Source organism: Hemitrygon akajei, chromosome 1 (assembly GCF_048418815.1).
Source record: "Hemitrygon akajei chromosome 1, sHemAka1.3, whole genome shotgun sequence".
NCBI lineage: Eukaryota > Metazoa > Chordata > Chondrichthyes > Myliobatiformes > Dasyatidae > Hemitrygon > Hemitrygon akajei.
The window spans coordinates 108,561,361-108,578,254 of NC_133124.1; the positions used below are offsets into that span (position 1 = coordinate 108,561,361).

The following is a 16,894-nucleotide window of genomic DNA, read 5'->3' on the forward strand; positions in this document are numbered from 1 at the left end:
ACCATTCATTTTTCTGTGTTTTCTCACTCCACAGATACAGATGACAGAAGAGGTTCCGCTGCCTTGAGGAAAAGTAGTCAATAAGTTCCTAGGGCAGGGGTTCCCAACCTCTTTTATGCCTTGAACCAATACCATTAAGCAAGGGATCCATGCACCGCAAGTTGGGAACCCTTGCTGCCCTAGGGCTTGACAAGGAGACCCCTCATATCTTGCAGGGCACCGGTATGGGTATTTAAAACTTCTTTAGTCCCAGGTGAGGTGCTGAAGGAATGTAGGATAGATAATGTTCCATCGTTCAAGAAAGGCTCCAAGAAATTCTAGGTTGATGAATCTGAAATCAGTAGTGGATAAATTATTGGAAGGTATTCTAAGGGATTGGTAAAAAAAATAGTTGAATAGACAGGGCCTGAACAAGTATATTCAACATAGTTTTCTGCATGGTAGGTCGTGTCTAACCAATCTTATAAGAGTTTTTTGAAGATGTTACTAGGAAGGTTGAAGGAAAAGCAATAGATGATGTCTACATGGACTTTAGCAAGGTCTTTGACAAGGTCCCACGTGTGAGGCTGGTCAGGAAGGTTCAGACACTTCGCATTCAGGATGAGGTAGTAAATTGGATTTGAAGTTGGTTTTGCGGGACAAGCTAGAGAGATAGTAGATGGTTGTCTCTCTGATTGGAGGACTGTGCATCATAGGAATAGATGCAGGGTCAATGATCTACATCAGGGGTTCCCAACTTTTCTTATGCCATGGACCAATACTATTAAGCAAGGTGTCTTTAGACCCCAAGTTGGGAACCCCTGATCTAAATGATAATGAGGTTAGCAAATTTGCATAAGATTGGGGGTGTAGTGGATAGCAAGGAAAGCTATCAAAGCTTGCAAAATTATCTTAACCAGCCGGAAAAATGGGCTGAAAATAACAGATGGAATTTAATGGAGACAAGTGAGAGATTTTTCACTTTGGGAGGACAACCAGGCAGGATTTACACAATGAATAGTAAGGGACTGAGGACTGTACTATAACAGAAGGATCTGGGAGTACAGTTCCATAGTGATGTCACAGGTAGATAGTGTAATAGAGGGCATTTCGCAAATAGGCCTTCATAAATCTAAGTATGAGTACAGAAGTTGTAACACTATGTTGAAATTATACAGATGCCAGTAAAACCAAATCTGGACTATTGTGTGCAGTTCTGCACACCTACCTACAGGAAAGGTATCAATAAAAATGAAAGAGTACATAGAAAATTTACAAAGATGTTGCCAGGATGGAGCTAAGAGCCCATGGTATTGCATGAAAGATACCAGCATGGATAGACCAATGGCTGATAGGCAGGAGGCAAAGGGGCCTTTCCTGGTTGGCTGCAGGTGACTAGTGGTGTTTCACAGGAGTCTGTGTTGGGGCCACTCCTTTTTACGTTATGTATGGATGGCAAAATTGATAGCTTTGTAGCCAAGCTTGCAGACAATACTAAGATAGGTGGAGGGACAGGTAGTGTTGAGGAAGAAGCAAGGCTGCAGACGGCCTTAAGTCAGGTGAGAAGAATGGACAAAGAAGTTGTCGATGGAATACAGTGTTGGTAAGTGTACAGTCATGCATTTTAGTAAAAGAAATACAAGTGTAGACTATTTTCTAAATGGAGAGAGAAAATCTGAAGTACAAGTGGGATCTCATACAAACTTAACAAATGCTGACAGGCCTCAATAGAGTGGATGTGCAGAGGAGTTTTCCTATGTTGGGGGAATTAAGAGCAGAGGACTGAAACTTAGAATAAATGGATGTCCATTTCAAATAGCTGAGGATGAATTTTAGCCAGGGAGTGGTGAATCTGCGGAATCCATTGCCACATATGACTGTGGAGGCCAGATCATTAGGTATATTTAAGACAGAGGTTAATATATTCCTATTAGTCAGGGCATGAAGGGTACGAGTTGAACACAGTAGATTGGCGATGAGGAAAATGGATCACTATGATGAAATGATACAACAGACTCTAGGGGTGAGATGACTTAATTTTGCTCCGATATTTTATGGCAAGTTTGAATAGATTAGGGTTTTATCCCCTGGAACATAGAAAATGAAGAGAAACTTGAGAGGTACACAAAATTATGAGTATAGGTAGGGTTAATGCAAACAAGCTTTTCCAACAGTTTGGGTGAAACTATAATTAAAGGTCATAGGTTAAGGGTGAAAGATTCAAGGGGAACCCAAGTGAACTTGTATCACCCCTTAAGAGGACGTGTGTGAAAACAGCTGCCATTGGAAGTGGGTCTGATTTCAACATTTAAGAGAAGTTTGGATAAGTACATGGACATAAGGGCTAAGGTCCAGGTGCAGGGTTGATGAGACTAGGCTGAGTAACAGACAAACTAGAAGTGCCAAGGAGCCTGTTCTGTGCAGTAGTGCTCAATGACTTTAAGCTACTTGATAGCTTGCTACCAGGATTTTCTGTTTTTGTGCTTACGTTAGAGGCATTCTATGTGACTTTGTAGAATACAGCATGAGTAAGAGATGCACTGATTAGATCTGCAGATAGCCTTTATCCCTGAAAATATTTTAATTCTGCAATAACAAGCAAGTTTTTAAAGACTTTTCTTCATGTCATAAATTAACAACTTCCAAACTTTGTCAGATTAAGGTACAAGAGACTGAAGCAACCAACAATCTGGTGGAGGAACTCAGGTCAAGCACCACCTGTGTCGGAAAGGAGTTGTGAATCCTGTCAAACTTTCAACAGGACAGAGTGGAGAAGGAAGACAGCAAGTACAAATATTAGAAGGATGAGATAGGAGCTAGTAGATGATTAGTACACAGGAAGAGTGAAGAATTGTGAATAGATGAGGCCACATAGGGGAGGAGAATGGGGAAAGGTGGAGTTAGAAAATAGAGGCAGATGGACAATAGGTGGGAGCAAAGGGGAAATAAAGCAATTCCATTATCCCTTGATTCCCAGTACCTTTTGCGTGCTTGCTAACTGCAATGAATCAGTACTTAGTCCATCAGCTTTTAGTTACTCCACAGATTAGTGAGCATCTGCAGTGTGTCCAACAGAATTAGTTCAAGGTTGCTTAACTTTCCTTAGAACGGAAAAGCATTAATGATAAATTTGTTCTAGGATGCACAGAAAACAACAACTTATTGCTCGCAATTTATTAACCCACATTTCTGAATTGACAATTTTGTTGCAGATTTTTGTATTGTAGTTTCCCTGCCACCAATGATAGGCTGACAGTTCTTCTGTTCCCTTATTACATTTTAATGACAAGAAATGTGCATTTAAATCCTAATCCTATGACACCATTAAATATTCATGAAAACTGTATGATTGTGGTCAAAGGCCCTAATATCTCCACTTTGATAGTAAACTTGGGGTATTTTATTTAGGTCATGTGAGTTTTCTGTTTTGTAACTGGTATTTGTTTAATTTTCAACCCTTCCAATTCATCTAATAGCACCACTTTACACTGAAATAGACTACATGCATTGTTTTACTGAAGAATGATGCAGGAAGACCCAGTTAGGGTCACTGTATCTCCTTCTCCCTCCACATTTTCAATTCATTTTTATTTCAAATTTAGCCCGACACTAATTTTGAAAGCCCATTTATTATTTGTCAAGTAAATGTCTTTTGATTTTCTTTCATATTACCTGCTCATATATGAAAAAAATCAATAAAGCAAACTACTGAGCAGCCTTGTATGAAAGGCCATGACTTAGAGAGTTACAGCAGAAACACAAATGGTAAACAAGAACTGTAGTAATTTAATATAGGGCAAATACAGTCAGTCAACCACTCCTCGGGCATGCTATACAACAGCACAAGTATTCTAGAATTCAGCAGTGTTAATGAAGACAAGCCCAAGGATTTACTGCAACAGGAGAAACTATTTCTACTCTTTCCAGGGAGGAATCCTGTCCCCATCCCACTCCCATTTTTTTTTGTGTTTTAAATAGCTTTGTTTTCAATCTCTAAAACTCTCTCTTCCTGATTAATTGGCACAGACTGACATCACTCTAACATACAGGACCTTGTATTCTTTACATTTGTGACCATTTCCCATGGTCATATCCCACCCCCAACCCTCCATGGTACAATTTACAGTACATCAATTTGAAAAGAAATGGAAAAAAAGCCCACTGAAAAGAAGTTATATATGCATTCTCTCAAAAATAGATGTTTGAATATCAAACAGTAAAAACAAAATAACAGTTGTTTCTCTCTCTATATATATATGTGTATATATACCATATATCACATATGCATATATACTATATATATTTTATATATACACTATATATCATATACGTATATGTATATACACTATATGTGTGTGCATGTGTGCACGCGCGCATCTGTGTACAGATGTATTTTATATATATATTTATATATAGATACAGCATGTATATACAAGATCTGTCAGCTACATACACCTAGTTGCTAATTTATTGGTGCATCATCTTCACCTAGCAATACTTTGATCATTTTCTATTGCCAGAGTCAATTTCAAGTCAGAACTATCGTCATCTTGTAAAAATGGGGGAGCACTCGGAGTCGCTGTCAATGAAGAGACACATTCAGCAGCTTCAGTCCTCACACCCGACTTGTTAGTTGACAACCAGTGCAGGTCTCTTGATCGTTCACAGCGGTTTTCTCTCTGGGAATTGCAATGTCCTTTCAGTGCCTCCAAGTCCTCAGCTGATAAGGGAAATATTCTTGGCTCCCATGGTTGCACCATCTACAAGAATTTAAAATAAATGCAATGTTGAAACAAAAATGTGCAAAAACTTACCATACCATCTTAGTTTACTCCATTATAAAAGAGACACCATAGGAGATTTACTAATTTACTCACAGCTAATGAGTTCAAATCCTACAGTGCAAATTAATTAAAATTAGTTTAATAAATCTGATAGTTTTGTGGGCTGGGAGAAGAAAATAGCTGAAAATTTAGATTCCACAAAAAGATTCAAGCATACATGTACACTAAGTATTTGATACCAATTGCCCACAACTTTTCATTTACCAGAAATATATTAAAATATGAAATCACAATTGGTTATAAAGCCCAATCATTGATATTTTGGGCAACATAGAACTGGGTAGATTCCCTCATAACTACTAACATGAAGTTATGATAGACTATGCAAATTTATTCAAACATACCTGTACTTCTTCATCTGTGACCTCAGGTGTTGATGATCGTGTATCCTCACTGAAGGACAAGACTCTTGTACGATCTTTTGAGGAAAAGGAACTGACTGATGAGCAAGCTTCAGGACTGACAGGGCCAGTAAATGAGGCCTCATTTAGGAGGTGATATCCACTGTCAGGCGATGCAGGCTGCGTGTTTGTCTGCTGCGGTTGTGGGGTGGATCTTCCATCAGCTTTATTTGAAGATCTGGAAAACAGAAGAATAAAAAGACATGTCTGCTGACTTTAGGATACTGATCATTCTTTGGTGATCACACTCAAACCCTTCACCACTATACATATTCACATTGTCTCCACTTGTTCCATGAATGTGAGCAGTAGCTGTTTGCCACCATCTCACTCCTAGAAAATAGAACAGTTCAGTACAGGATCTGGCTCTTTGGTCTACAATGTTATGCCAAACTAAATTAGAAATCAAGTGTCTAACTTAATTCCTTCTGTCTACATAATGTGCATAACCTTCATTTTCTGCGCATTCATGTGCCTAAGAACCTGTTTGATGCCTCTACCACCACCCTTAGCAGTGCGTACCAGACAACCACCAACTTTGTGTAACAAAAAAGTTTGCCCTACACATCTCTTTTGAACTTAACCCCTCTCTTCTTCAATGATGCCCTCTGGCATTAATCACTTCAACCAGGAAAAAAGATACTGCCTCTCTAGGCCTCTCAATCGTATAAACCTCAATCAGATTTCCTCCTAGTCACTCTATCGAAAACACCCCAAGTATGGTTAAGAGTCTTGTCATTAATAATATATTGTCCCTTTACATTTGATCTCCCAAAGTGCAACTCTTCACATTTGGCAGGATTATGTTCCATCTGCCATTTCTCCACCTGCATCTGTTTTATATCCTGTCGTATCCTTCAGCAGTCTTCTACACCATAACATCAATGTTAGTATAATTTCCAAACTTACTAACTAGCTAACTAACTAACTGGATTTTCATCTAGGTCATTTAGGTATAATCATAAATGGTAGAAGTATGTATCCCTGTTGAGAACCACTAGTCAAGACCTCTGGCCAGAGTAAGTGCTACTGACCACTATCTCTCTTCTATGGCCATGACAATTGTGAATTCAAACAGCCAGTTCATCATGGATCCCAAGAATCTTAACTATCTGGATGAGATTCCTTGTCAAACATCATACTAAAATTTATGTAAACATCATCTACAGCTGTTCCTTCTTCACCTCCTGAAAAAGATTATCAAGTTATAAGACATAACTTGCCCACACAAAGCCCTGCTGGTTGCCCTAATTACACTATGGTTTTACAATTGCTCATAAAGTACATCTCAAAGAATCCTCTCAAGTAACTTCCCTACCACTGACATGATTCTCACCAGTCTCTAGGATTATCTCAGTTTCCCTTGTTCAATAAAGGAACTAATCAGCTACTTGCCAGTCCTCCAGGACCTTGCCTGTGGCTTAACAGGATCTCTTGCTTTTCTCAATAACCTGGTATATATCCCATCAGACTAAGAGAACTAATCCACCTTATTCTTCTTTAGGAGACCTAAAACTACAGTATCTCCTTATCTCAAAATGCATGCTCCTTACTTATCTCCCTATATTCCATGTCCATTTCCTGGGTAAATACTAATGCAAAGTGCTCATTTAGGACCTCCTTGGCCTCCAACCATATCTCTGTATCCTGGAAACAGTATTCATCATCAAGGACCCCCAGCATACATGCTCTTTTCTCACCCCTGTCATCAAGAAGGAAATACAGGAGTCTCAGGCCCACAACAGCAGGTTCAGGAACATTTATTACGCCTCAACCATCATGCTCTTGAACCAGAGAAGATAACATCACTCACCCCAAAACTGAACTGGTACCACAACCTATGGACTCTTTTTTTCAAGGATTCTACAAACTTTTTTTTGGGATTATTTATTGCTTAATTATTAATATTATTTGGGGGTTTTTTTTGAGTTTGCAGTTTGTCTTTTGCATGTTGGCAATTTGTCCATCTTTGTTGTGTACAGTTTTCCATTTATTCTATTGTGAAAGCCTGCAAGAAAATGAATCTCACGGTGGTAAATAGAGACATGCATGTACTTTGATAATAACTTTACTCTGAACTTTGATTTATAGGTAAACTGGAAGAGTGAGGGTTCAATCAATTGTCTAATATGAAGCATGGCCTCTGCATGCATTCTCTTCCCAGTAGTCACCAAAATGTGATCAAGAATCACTACAAGACTAATTGTAAAGACCCCAATTCTGTTATAAATTGTTTGCAGATTGGTTATTCAATCAGTCCATAAACTAATAAAGAAATATATCTAAATGTTGAGAGATGGCAGAGCTCTAGCAGCAGTGGGATCTGGGCATCTTAGGTCATAATTTGTTAGAGGCCACAATGTAAGTAAGTAATTAAAGTTAACAGAATATAATTATTTATTGCAAGGAGAATTGATTGAAAGTATCAACCAGAGTCCAAGCAGTCTCTTCCCCTGCCTCCCACAGAAGCCTGAGATGCATCCCATCTGGTCTAGGGGGATTTATCCACATGTAAGCTTGCCAAGGCATAGTGCACCACTTCTATTTATCAAGATCTGCACCTCGCCCCTTCGTCGAATTCTCCAATGACAACAATACTAATGAGATGAATCCATTGAGGACTTAACCTACATTTTCTGGCTCAATGCACAGATTGTCCACTGTCTCTACTGAGCCCTACTTTTTCCCCCATCGTTATTCCTTTGCTTTTAATGTACAATTAGAATTCCTTCAGATTTACCTTAATCCCGTCAGCTAGAGAATTCCTAAGACCCCTTTTAGCCTTACCAATTTCCTTTTTATGCATTTCCCTACACTTTTTAATACTCTTGATGCTACGCACTCACCTACCACTACCTTCCAATACCAATAATTTGTTTCTTTTAAACCAACTTTCAACATCATTCAGCACCCAAGATTCACTATAATTGTTCTTAGCTTTTACGTGTTCAGGAACAGGTTAGCCTTGAATTCTTGCTATTTCCTGGTTGAGTGGTGTCCACAAAGTGCAAAGTCCGCTGAGCAGACGTGGACTTACTTGCAAGTAGATGGTTTAAACATACCCGAGGCTAGGTCAGGCCCTCATTATGCTACTGAAATTGTTCTTAAATTCAGGGGGGGGGGCTTTATTACTGGCCCAGACTATTGTTTTCTACATTCACTTTAAAATATAAGGAGCAGCTGTACTTTATTAGGAGTTTGAAGAGATTTGGCATGTCAACAATTACACTCAAAAACTTCTATAGTTGTACCGTGAAGAGCATTCTGACAGGCTGCATCTCTGTTTGGTATGGAGGGGCTACTGCACAGGACTGAAAGCTGCAGAAGGTTGTAAATCTAGTCAGCACCATCTTGGGCACTAGCCTACAAAGTACCCAGGATATCTTTAGGGAGCAGTGTCTCAGAAAGGCAGTATCCATTACCAAGGACATCCAGCACCCAGGGAATGCTCTTTTCTCATTGTTACCATCAGGTAGGAGACACAGAAGCCTGAAGGCACATACTCAGCAATTCAGGAACAGCTTCTTCCCTTCTGCCATCCGATTCCTAAATGGATATTGAAGCTTTGGACACTACCTCACTTTTTTAAAAAAACAGTATTTCTGCTTTGCACATTTAAAAAAATCTATTCAATACATGTAATTGATTTACTTGTTTATTTATTATTATGTTTTATTTTATTATTTTTTTCTCTCTCTGCTAGATTATGTATTACATTGAACTGCTGCTGCTAGGTTAACAAATTTCACTTCTCATGCCGGTGATAATAAACCTGATTCTAATTATGACCACTACCTCCAAAATGATCCCCCAACTAACATTCCCAATGCATGACCAACTACATTTCCCAAAAGATCAGTAATGCTTTTTCCCTTCACTGGTCAATCTACATGCATGTAATTCTTCTATAACAATTGCATTCGTAAGAAACCTTACATTACAGATCACATTATAAAAGTATGTCAATTGGAAAATGGGGGTCTGGGTCCTGCAGCATTTTTTAAAAATATACTTTTAATAGTTATAGTTTATTCTGTTATTGCAAATTAAGACTAAAGCTTGTATGTTAATTGTTCAAAAATGTATTCTTACACAAGTACCAACAGAAGTGACTGCTTGTCAATTTTCACTTATGAAACTAACAGTCTTTGTTCTTAAGAGACAAGTCTGAGATTACATGTAAAGGACCTCCCTCACTCACAGAATATATTTCAAATCAGCTTTTTTCCCTTGCTGGTCAATTTCCAAAGTAGCTCTTTAGTTTTCTGATTTCCCATCAAAATGGCATTACAACCAAATAGGCTAGCATAATTCAAAAATTGTGTTCTAATTCATTAATTGCATTACATCCAATTTGCATGAAACATGCATTATAGCAGATCTACCTGTACTGTGTCATAAGCTTTTCTGGATACACCTTAACAATTCCACCCCCTCTAAGCCTTTAACATTACAACAATCTCCATATGGAAAGCTAAAATTCCCTCAGGATAATAATGCTATTTTTATTGCATGTCTCTGATATTTGCTTCAATATGCTTTTCTTTCTCCTTTTGATTCTTGGATAGTCTGTAATACACCCCAAGCAAAGACTCAATGCATTTCCCTCATTAATCCCCTCTGTTATTTCATTAAAAAATAAACTGTAGCCAGGCATATTTGAGTTGCCTTTGAAAATGAAAATCCATGCTGTTTTTCTCCATTCACTCCAAACTTACCTAAGTGACTGCTTTTTTCCTCCCTGGTTAAGAGATGGTGATGAAGTTAGCACTGCTGCCTCCAACTCCAGGTGAACTGGCAAGTAAATTACCAGCTGGTTGCAAACCATTCAGGGGAATTGAGAGCAAATAAGTTATGGGCCATAAGGGAAATAAGGAAGAGGAAATACTGATGGAATTACACTGTTGGGACCTGGCATTCATCTGAATGGGCTAAATGACTTCCCAATGTAGATTTTAAAAAAAGACCTAGAAATTTCCCCATCACCAGGATTAAGTTGGTCTGTAGTGACTTGTTTTTTGATCAAGGGTATAGCAATTAGAGTTTGCTCTTAGCAGATGTGAAATTTAAGGATATTCAGATAATTATAGTCTATTCCTTTCCTTCACTTCCCCCAGAAACTTTGTGTGCATCCTATTTGAATCAGACAACTTATCCACTTTCACATAGATATTCATTCATAGATTTATGAATCTCAGAGTAATACTAGGTGACTTCAATATGCTGGCCAGTGTTGTAATGGCATCCGTACCGCACTTTGAGATGAGTGGGCCTGGGTTTGAATTAGGCCAGCTCTTTGCACACTTACCATCCATGCTGTGGTGAACAACACACTAGCAACTCAGCCTCGTAAAAAGACAAACAAAATGCTAACGAATCAGCAAGGTTGCCACCCGATGAGCCACAAGGCATGGAAAGGAACAAAGTACTTCAATAATAAATTTTACTTTGAACTTTATATTACCCCGTCCCCCCCCAAACCACTGGTCAATGTTCACTCTGTCAGAATTACAAATACATATTATTTTGCCTCTTCCACTTGAAGACTAATGTACAGTATTCATTCAGTGGCTCAGTTGTGCCCAAATTCCAGTTAAACCAGAAACGAAACCATGTGTAGATGTGGGGTGAACAGGGAGATACCATCACAATGATCTTGGTACACAAACAATGTCAAAATGCAGTATTATCCACAATCTTACTGAGTGGCTTGGGAGGCTTAATGACCTACTCGTACTTCTATTTTATTTGTGTGTTCTTCTGTTAGATTGATTAAATGGCATTGAAGCTCAACAGTTATAAGGTTTAATAATAATGGAAGGAAATTGCCAAAACATAACTTATCAACAGTTATAAGATACTATGTGATTTGGAGACTGGCATATGTAAAAAAAAAAATCAGGATTCTGAATCACTAAATTAAAAGAGAAACTAAAAAAACTAATTACAGAGGAACTTGAATAAAGGTGGTGGCCTGGTGAATCATGATGATCATTTAGAATCATTGAAATTCAAGACATTAAATAAACCAAATATTCTATACAAGCCAAAAATTTAGGTTCTGTACCTATTTTTTAAAAAAAGATTTCAAACCATATAGTTTGATGGTATACAGGCAGCTTAGATTTGTCTACTTTACAAAAGGTGAAGGTAGTAACATGGATTGTGCATGGAGGCAGAAACTATGGGAATTTTAATAAAGAAGCAGTTAGATAGTTGAGAGAGTGGGAAAATGGGCAGATTTAACAAGGAGCAATTTACTAAAATTTTCCCACTTCTTCTTAAGCATTTATCATTCAACCCAAATTTAATACGACTTCTAAATAAGAATTAATGTGACTTCACATATCAAGGTTACCTGCTTCCTCGCCTCACAGAGCTGGATGATGACCACAGGCACCATCTAGAACGTTCCATTTCTTCGCATTTGGAATGACGACTAAGAAAGGCCTCATCAGACATCTCCTCATACTGTATATGGACAACAGAAGAGTTCAAATAAAAAAGTTTACAGCAAAATAAAATCAGAAATACAAGGACTTAATGTAACTTCAAATACCTGGTCATCCTCCAATACGCAACTTTGCTGCTTAGACTGTTCGATATCTGCAATTCGCCAACTGCCCAAAACAGGAAATGATCACAATGTAGTCATTTAAAACAATACCTTACAAATCCAATGATTTAGTACAAAGTACTCTGCCCTCTGTGCAATCTCTTAACTTTCCTGGAATAAGCAAAGGGCAGAAACTTATTAAAGAAAGCAGAAGAAATTGCACTGAGTCAAACACATGGAATGTTGCAGAACAGAAAATAATCATGATCCTCATAAAAAGTTACCTAATTCCTATTGAAACACAGTTGGACTTCACTGAGCTCCAATATAAAGAGAAGGTACTTGGAAGGGGAAGCTTCAGAAAATTGCCAAATCAGCAGAATGATATCCTATCACTAACTGCTTAATTCAGAAAGAATTCCGAGAGCAATGTTCTGACAGTTGTACATGGCACAGAAAGAACAATAATATCATGAAGCTTATCTTTAAAAAAACAGCACTTGGCACCAGTAAATGATGCTATCGGACATGTCAAATCCAGGCTTCAGCATTAATGCTATGAAGACACCTCAGCTTTGTTTGAGGCACTGTCTTCCCAAAGGGATGTTAAAGTTAGAATCTATTGAGAGAGTGCACTGTCTGCTCAAGTGAGTGTTTATAAAAATTGGGGAAGTGTAAGAGGAGCCTCATCCAACAGTCCTCATATAATTGTCTTCAATGATTTGAAATAAAAATAGAAAATACTGTAAAGACACAGTCAGTCTGGCGACAACTGTAGGAACAAAAGCACCGCTAACATTTCAGGTTGATAACCTTCCATCTGAACAAGGAAAAATTAGAAATAAGTCTTCAAAGTACATTATCAAAGAATATATTAATTATACAATCTTGAGATTTGAGAACCTTAAGATACAAAGGAAGAGCAGAGAAATAAATGGAAGGTCTACAAAAGGGAAATTTATGAAAGCGTAAAAGGCAGTAGCAATAGATGACAGGAGATAATGCAAAGTGAGAGGCAACAAAATCACATGAAGGAACAAAACAGAAATCAATAACAGAAAAAATAATGCTTGAAATTCTTAAAAATTACCAAACATGCAAGGGACAGGGTTAGAGTGGAATTCCAATAGAACATGAGAGACAATGAAAGACTAATGGATTTGCTGACACCCAACATTCATTTAGATTCATTTAGTCACAATTACATCATGATCAACAAATTCACTGTCAAAAGCCAGGTAATCACTGCTTTTTGTGGAAAATCTTTTGAAATCCTGGATTGTGGAAGAGTACAATTTCAGGGTCACGCGTTACTGGGGTTGCACAGAAAGTTGATGAAGATGAAAGAGGGCACTTGGAGGAAATGGTCCCTTCTGAATACTGACAGGCATAAATACCAGGTAGAAGCATTGCACTAGAGTTACTGAAAATCGTAAAAGATTACAAATACATAACTGGAAGGGTGGAAAGTGACAACAAGAGGAACTCTTTCTTGGCTCCAGGAAGAATGGGAAAAGTGTTTTTCCATACGTTTATTTTTCCACTTTATCAATATCACTAGATTGTTTTGTTACCTTGGTGTTAGGATCTCCTTATACTGAAGTTTTTCCACTCGAGCCGCTGCAGCCATCGACATGGGAATAACAATGTTGTTTATGTCAAACGAGCTTTCACCTCTTCTCCGTCGTGCATACTATAAGAAAAGCAAGAATACAAAGTAAAGACATTAACTTTCAGTTTCTTAGCAAGTAAAACATTTCAATACTGGTTATAAATAAATATGCTTTTGTGGTCAAATAAAAACAAAATGCTGGCAGAACTCAGCAGGCCAGACAGCATCTATGGGAAGAGGTAGTGACGACATTTCGGGCCGAAACCCTTCATCAGGAGTTTCGGCCCGAAACATCATCACTACCTCCTCCCATAGATGCTGTCTGGCCCGCTGAGTTCTGCCAGCATTATGTGTTTTTATTTATCTCCAACATCTGCAGATTCACTCATGTTGTTTTTTTGGTCAAATTTGTCCACCAGATGGAGCTCTGGAAGTTCAAACAAAATAAAACCACAAACACAGTACATTGATTGTAAGCAGCCAATATCAATGCATTGAGGACAATGGTAAAAAAAATATCAGGGTTCTTCTTCTGAATATTTATGGCTTCCATTAAAAGTTATTGTGTGTGCTCAGGTATGTATCCTAGGCCTCCATGGGTCAGAATTGTCCATGGATATTGTGTCCTAGCTGTCTATTTAGGCAAGCCTGCGCTTAGTATGATATGGGCAACAAGCTGTTGATCATGTAGCAAGCTCCCCCTCTCTATGCATCTGATGAACCCAAAGCAACGGCAGAGACTAATGATAGTTTGATACCAGCAGCATCACAGAAATTTCCCGTCAGCATTGAACTCAATGTAGGACTGCCTTAGGGACAATCTTCATAAATCATTGTGGGGGGAAAGGGGTATACACACACACATACTCCTACAATGTTTTATGAAGATTGTTCCAGCATTTAGACTCAATAGCAACAAAGGAAGATTTAGAGCCTATCCTAATCCCAAATATGTGGTATTACAGAATCAAGGGTCACATTTTCAGAATAAGGGGCCAGCCATTTAAGACTACAATAGATAAATTTCAATGGATGGTGAATCCTTGGAATTCTCTATCCCAGAGGGCTATGGAGGCTCAGTTGCTGAATTCATTCAAAACATAAATGAACAGATGATCAAATGAAGATCAGCCTTGCTAAGATGGATTCCAAACAGAAGTTTAATCTTTGAGGAAACTATATTATTTACATAATGGCTATCATATTTATCTATACATATAGGCAAGTGACACCCTGAAATAAAAAGCACACAAGTTACAATTCCGTATTTGCTAAAAAAGTTCTTCAGGATTAACTATTCACATTCAGGTTGAATCAACAGCAAACACTTCTATTTTATGATTTTACTGTAAAGCAGTCCAATTGTGATTGCGCCTCAGTTCCGACATCAACTATTCCATATGGAAACTAATCAAGACCATTTCCTGGGATCATAAAAACTACAATATTGCAGTAAAATACAAACCAATCAAAATAAAAGCTAATCTAAAATAAACAAGAGATGTGCAGAAAACAGCATTTTAGAATTGAGAAAACAGCGTAGTAATGTAATTCTATTCCTGCTTCAAGAAGCTTCCAACCCCTCATTACTTCAAGGAAATAAGGATCCACGAATACCTGGTAATATGGGGGGGATTTGAGACGATAAAAGAAAAACATCGAAGGACACCTTTTAAACATGTATCTGTGCTGGCTTTTTGAAAGAACTATCCACTTCAAAAACATGTCTTCTTTATTTTCCCTCTGGTCTTTTATCAATTATCTGAAATCCAGCCAATGACCTTGCTGTCAAATGGTTGCTCCTCAATTATTCTTACTAAACCTAAATCAATTCCATTAAATCACCCTAAAATCAAGTGCAAGAAGCATCTCATTTTATCCAATCATTCCCTTTTAACTGTGATCACTGCAAATCAACCTTTGATATAACTTACAGGCGTAGAAGTACTGGACGTTGCAGGCTGGTTGTGTACAGCTGAAGGTGATGGGGTATCTGTATATGAAGGCAACTGGTGTACCACTGAACTTGGTTTTGGAGTCTGTGGATTCAGCAATGGAGGGTATGAACCCGAAGCCGGTTTGTGTCGCTTACTGAAGGCTGTATGGAAGTAAAGTAATAAGAGATTAACAATGCTCAATATCCTATTTATTCCATTCGTTACCTTGGGAGATGAGGGGAAAGGGATTATAAAACTCTCAATATTAACTTACATCAAAAGGAGCTGCAATAAAAATTTGCCATTGCCATTTTCTTTCTTGCCAATACTGTAATTAACTTTGTACACGTGCATGAATGCTCAAACTCAGAAGGATTGTAGAAAGATATAAAATTGATTCTTCAGTGGAATTTACTTTCCTTTCTGGATAATCTAATGACCACAGTCAAAGGAAAGGTCAAAATGCCACTGAAAAATAATTGACTTCCTTATTGAATTCTTGCCTCAGTAGGATTTGACCTCACAATGTCAAGGCTGTTTCACTCACTTGGGTTTGAGAACTGGTAAATATGAGAGCCTTTTATTTCCTCCTGAATTTTCCCTTGCTCTCTTAACTCCTAACTCCTCTTTCTTCAGCCATTAAAGCCCAATCCTCTGAATGAGAGAGGGGAGCATGGATTGCAAGGATGAAGCAATGAAAGAGGGCAATGAAATGAGAATAACAAGGAAACTGAAAAGCTAAGTCAATGAGAGGGTTATTGTCAGAGTTTTAGAATCGGAAAGGAATATACGCTAACATGCGGAAACTAATATCCAGAAAGACAAGTGGCACACTTCCCTTAATTAAACTGTTCCAACTTTCCCTTCTCATAACCATTCCAAACCCACCACCTCTAACAATCCCCTGGTACCATAAGGAGATTTTAAGAAACAAGTGGTGTTGGAAACACTTCTTTGAATTATTTGATTCATATTTTGAAATTCATTGCAAACTTAAATCAATTGTTTTATACCTGAAGAGCAGTAGCAAATGCCTCCAATGTCCAAATCAATATGCAGTGCTTACAAAAATAAACAAGCCTGTTTGTAAACTAACTGCCACATGTGCCTACAAAATGGTACCTTAACTTCAGAAGTAGTCTAAAATAGCACAAAGATCCTAAAGAATATGAAAACTCATCAATGATACAGCTTTTCTCTTCACTATTTCCCTCCCTGTGCCTTTTTAAAACAGTGTCTGCAACAGGTTTAAATGGGCCTGCAGTACACTGATAACCATATACAGACTTTCCACAGGTCACTGGAATGCAACAAGGAGGTGATTACACCTCCCCCTCAGGTCTAACTAATGTTCACGTTCCATAATGAATCAGATTTATTATCATTGTTCTTTTATGACGTGGAATTTGTTATCTTGCAGCAGTACAGCACAAAGACATAAAATAACTATATATATTACAAAATATACAAGTAATGCAAAAAAAACAAGTGAGGCAGTATGCATGGGTTGATGAACTGTCCAGAAATCTGATGTTTCAGAGGAATCATTGAGTGTGCATCTTCAG

The 16,894-nt window shown here is 38.0% G+C and overlaps 1 protein-coding gene across 2 annotated transcripts in view; it reads right to left on the reverse strand.

Annotated features, from left to right (window-relative positions):
• Window positions 1-3,742: 3,742 nt before the first annotated feature.
• The window catches only part of LOC140729601 (KAT8 regulatory NSL complex subunit 1-like), a 147,403-nt gene continuing 134,251 nt past the window's right edge, over window positions 3,743-16,894 (reverse strand). For both annotated transcript variants that reach the window (XM_073049563.1, XM_073049555.1), the window contains 6 exons: window positions 15,327-15,490; window positions 13,355-13,473; window positions 11,784-11,844; window positions 11,583-11,695; window positions 5,168-5,402; window positions 3,743-4,739 (listed from right to left, as the gene is read on the reverse strand). In XM_073049563.1, the coding sequence (XP_072905664.1) occupies window positions 4,464-4,739; window positions 5,168-5,402; window positions 11,583-11,695; window positions 11,784-11,844; window positions 13,355-13,473; window positions 15,327-15,490 (968 nt within the window). In that variant the 3' untranslated portion in view covers window positions 3,743-4,463. The remainder of the gene's footprint in view (window positions 4,740-5,167; window positions 5,403-11,582; window positions 11,696-11,783; window positions 11,845-13,354; window positions 13,474-15,326; window positions 15,491-16,894) is intronic.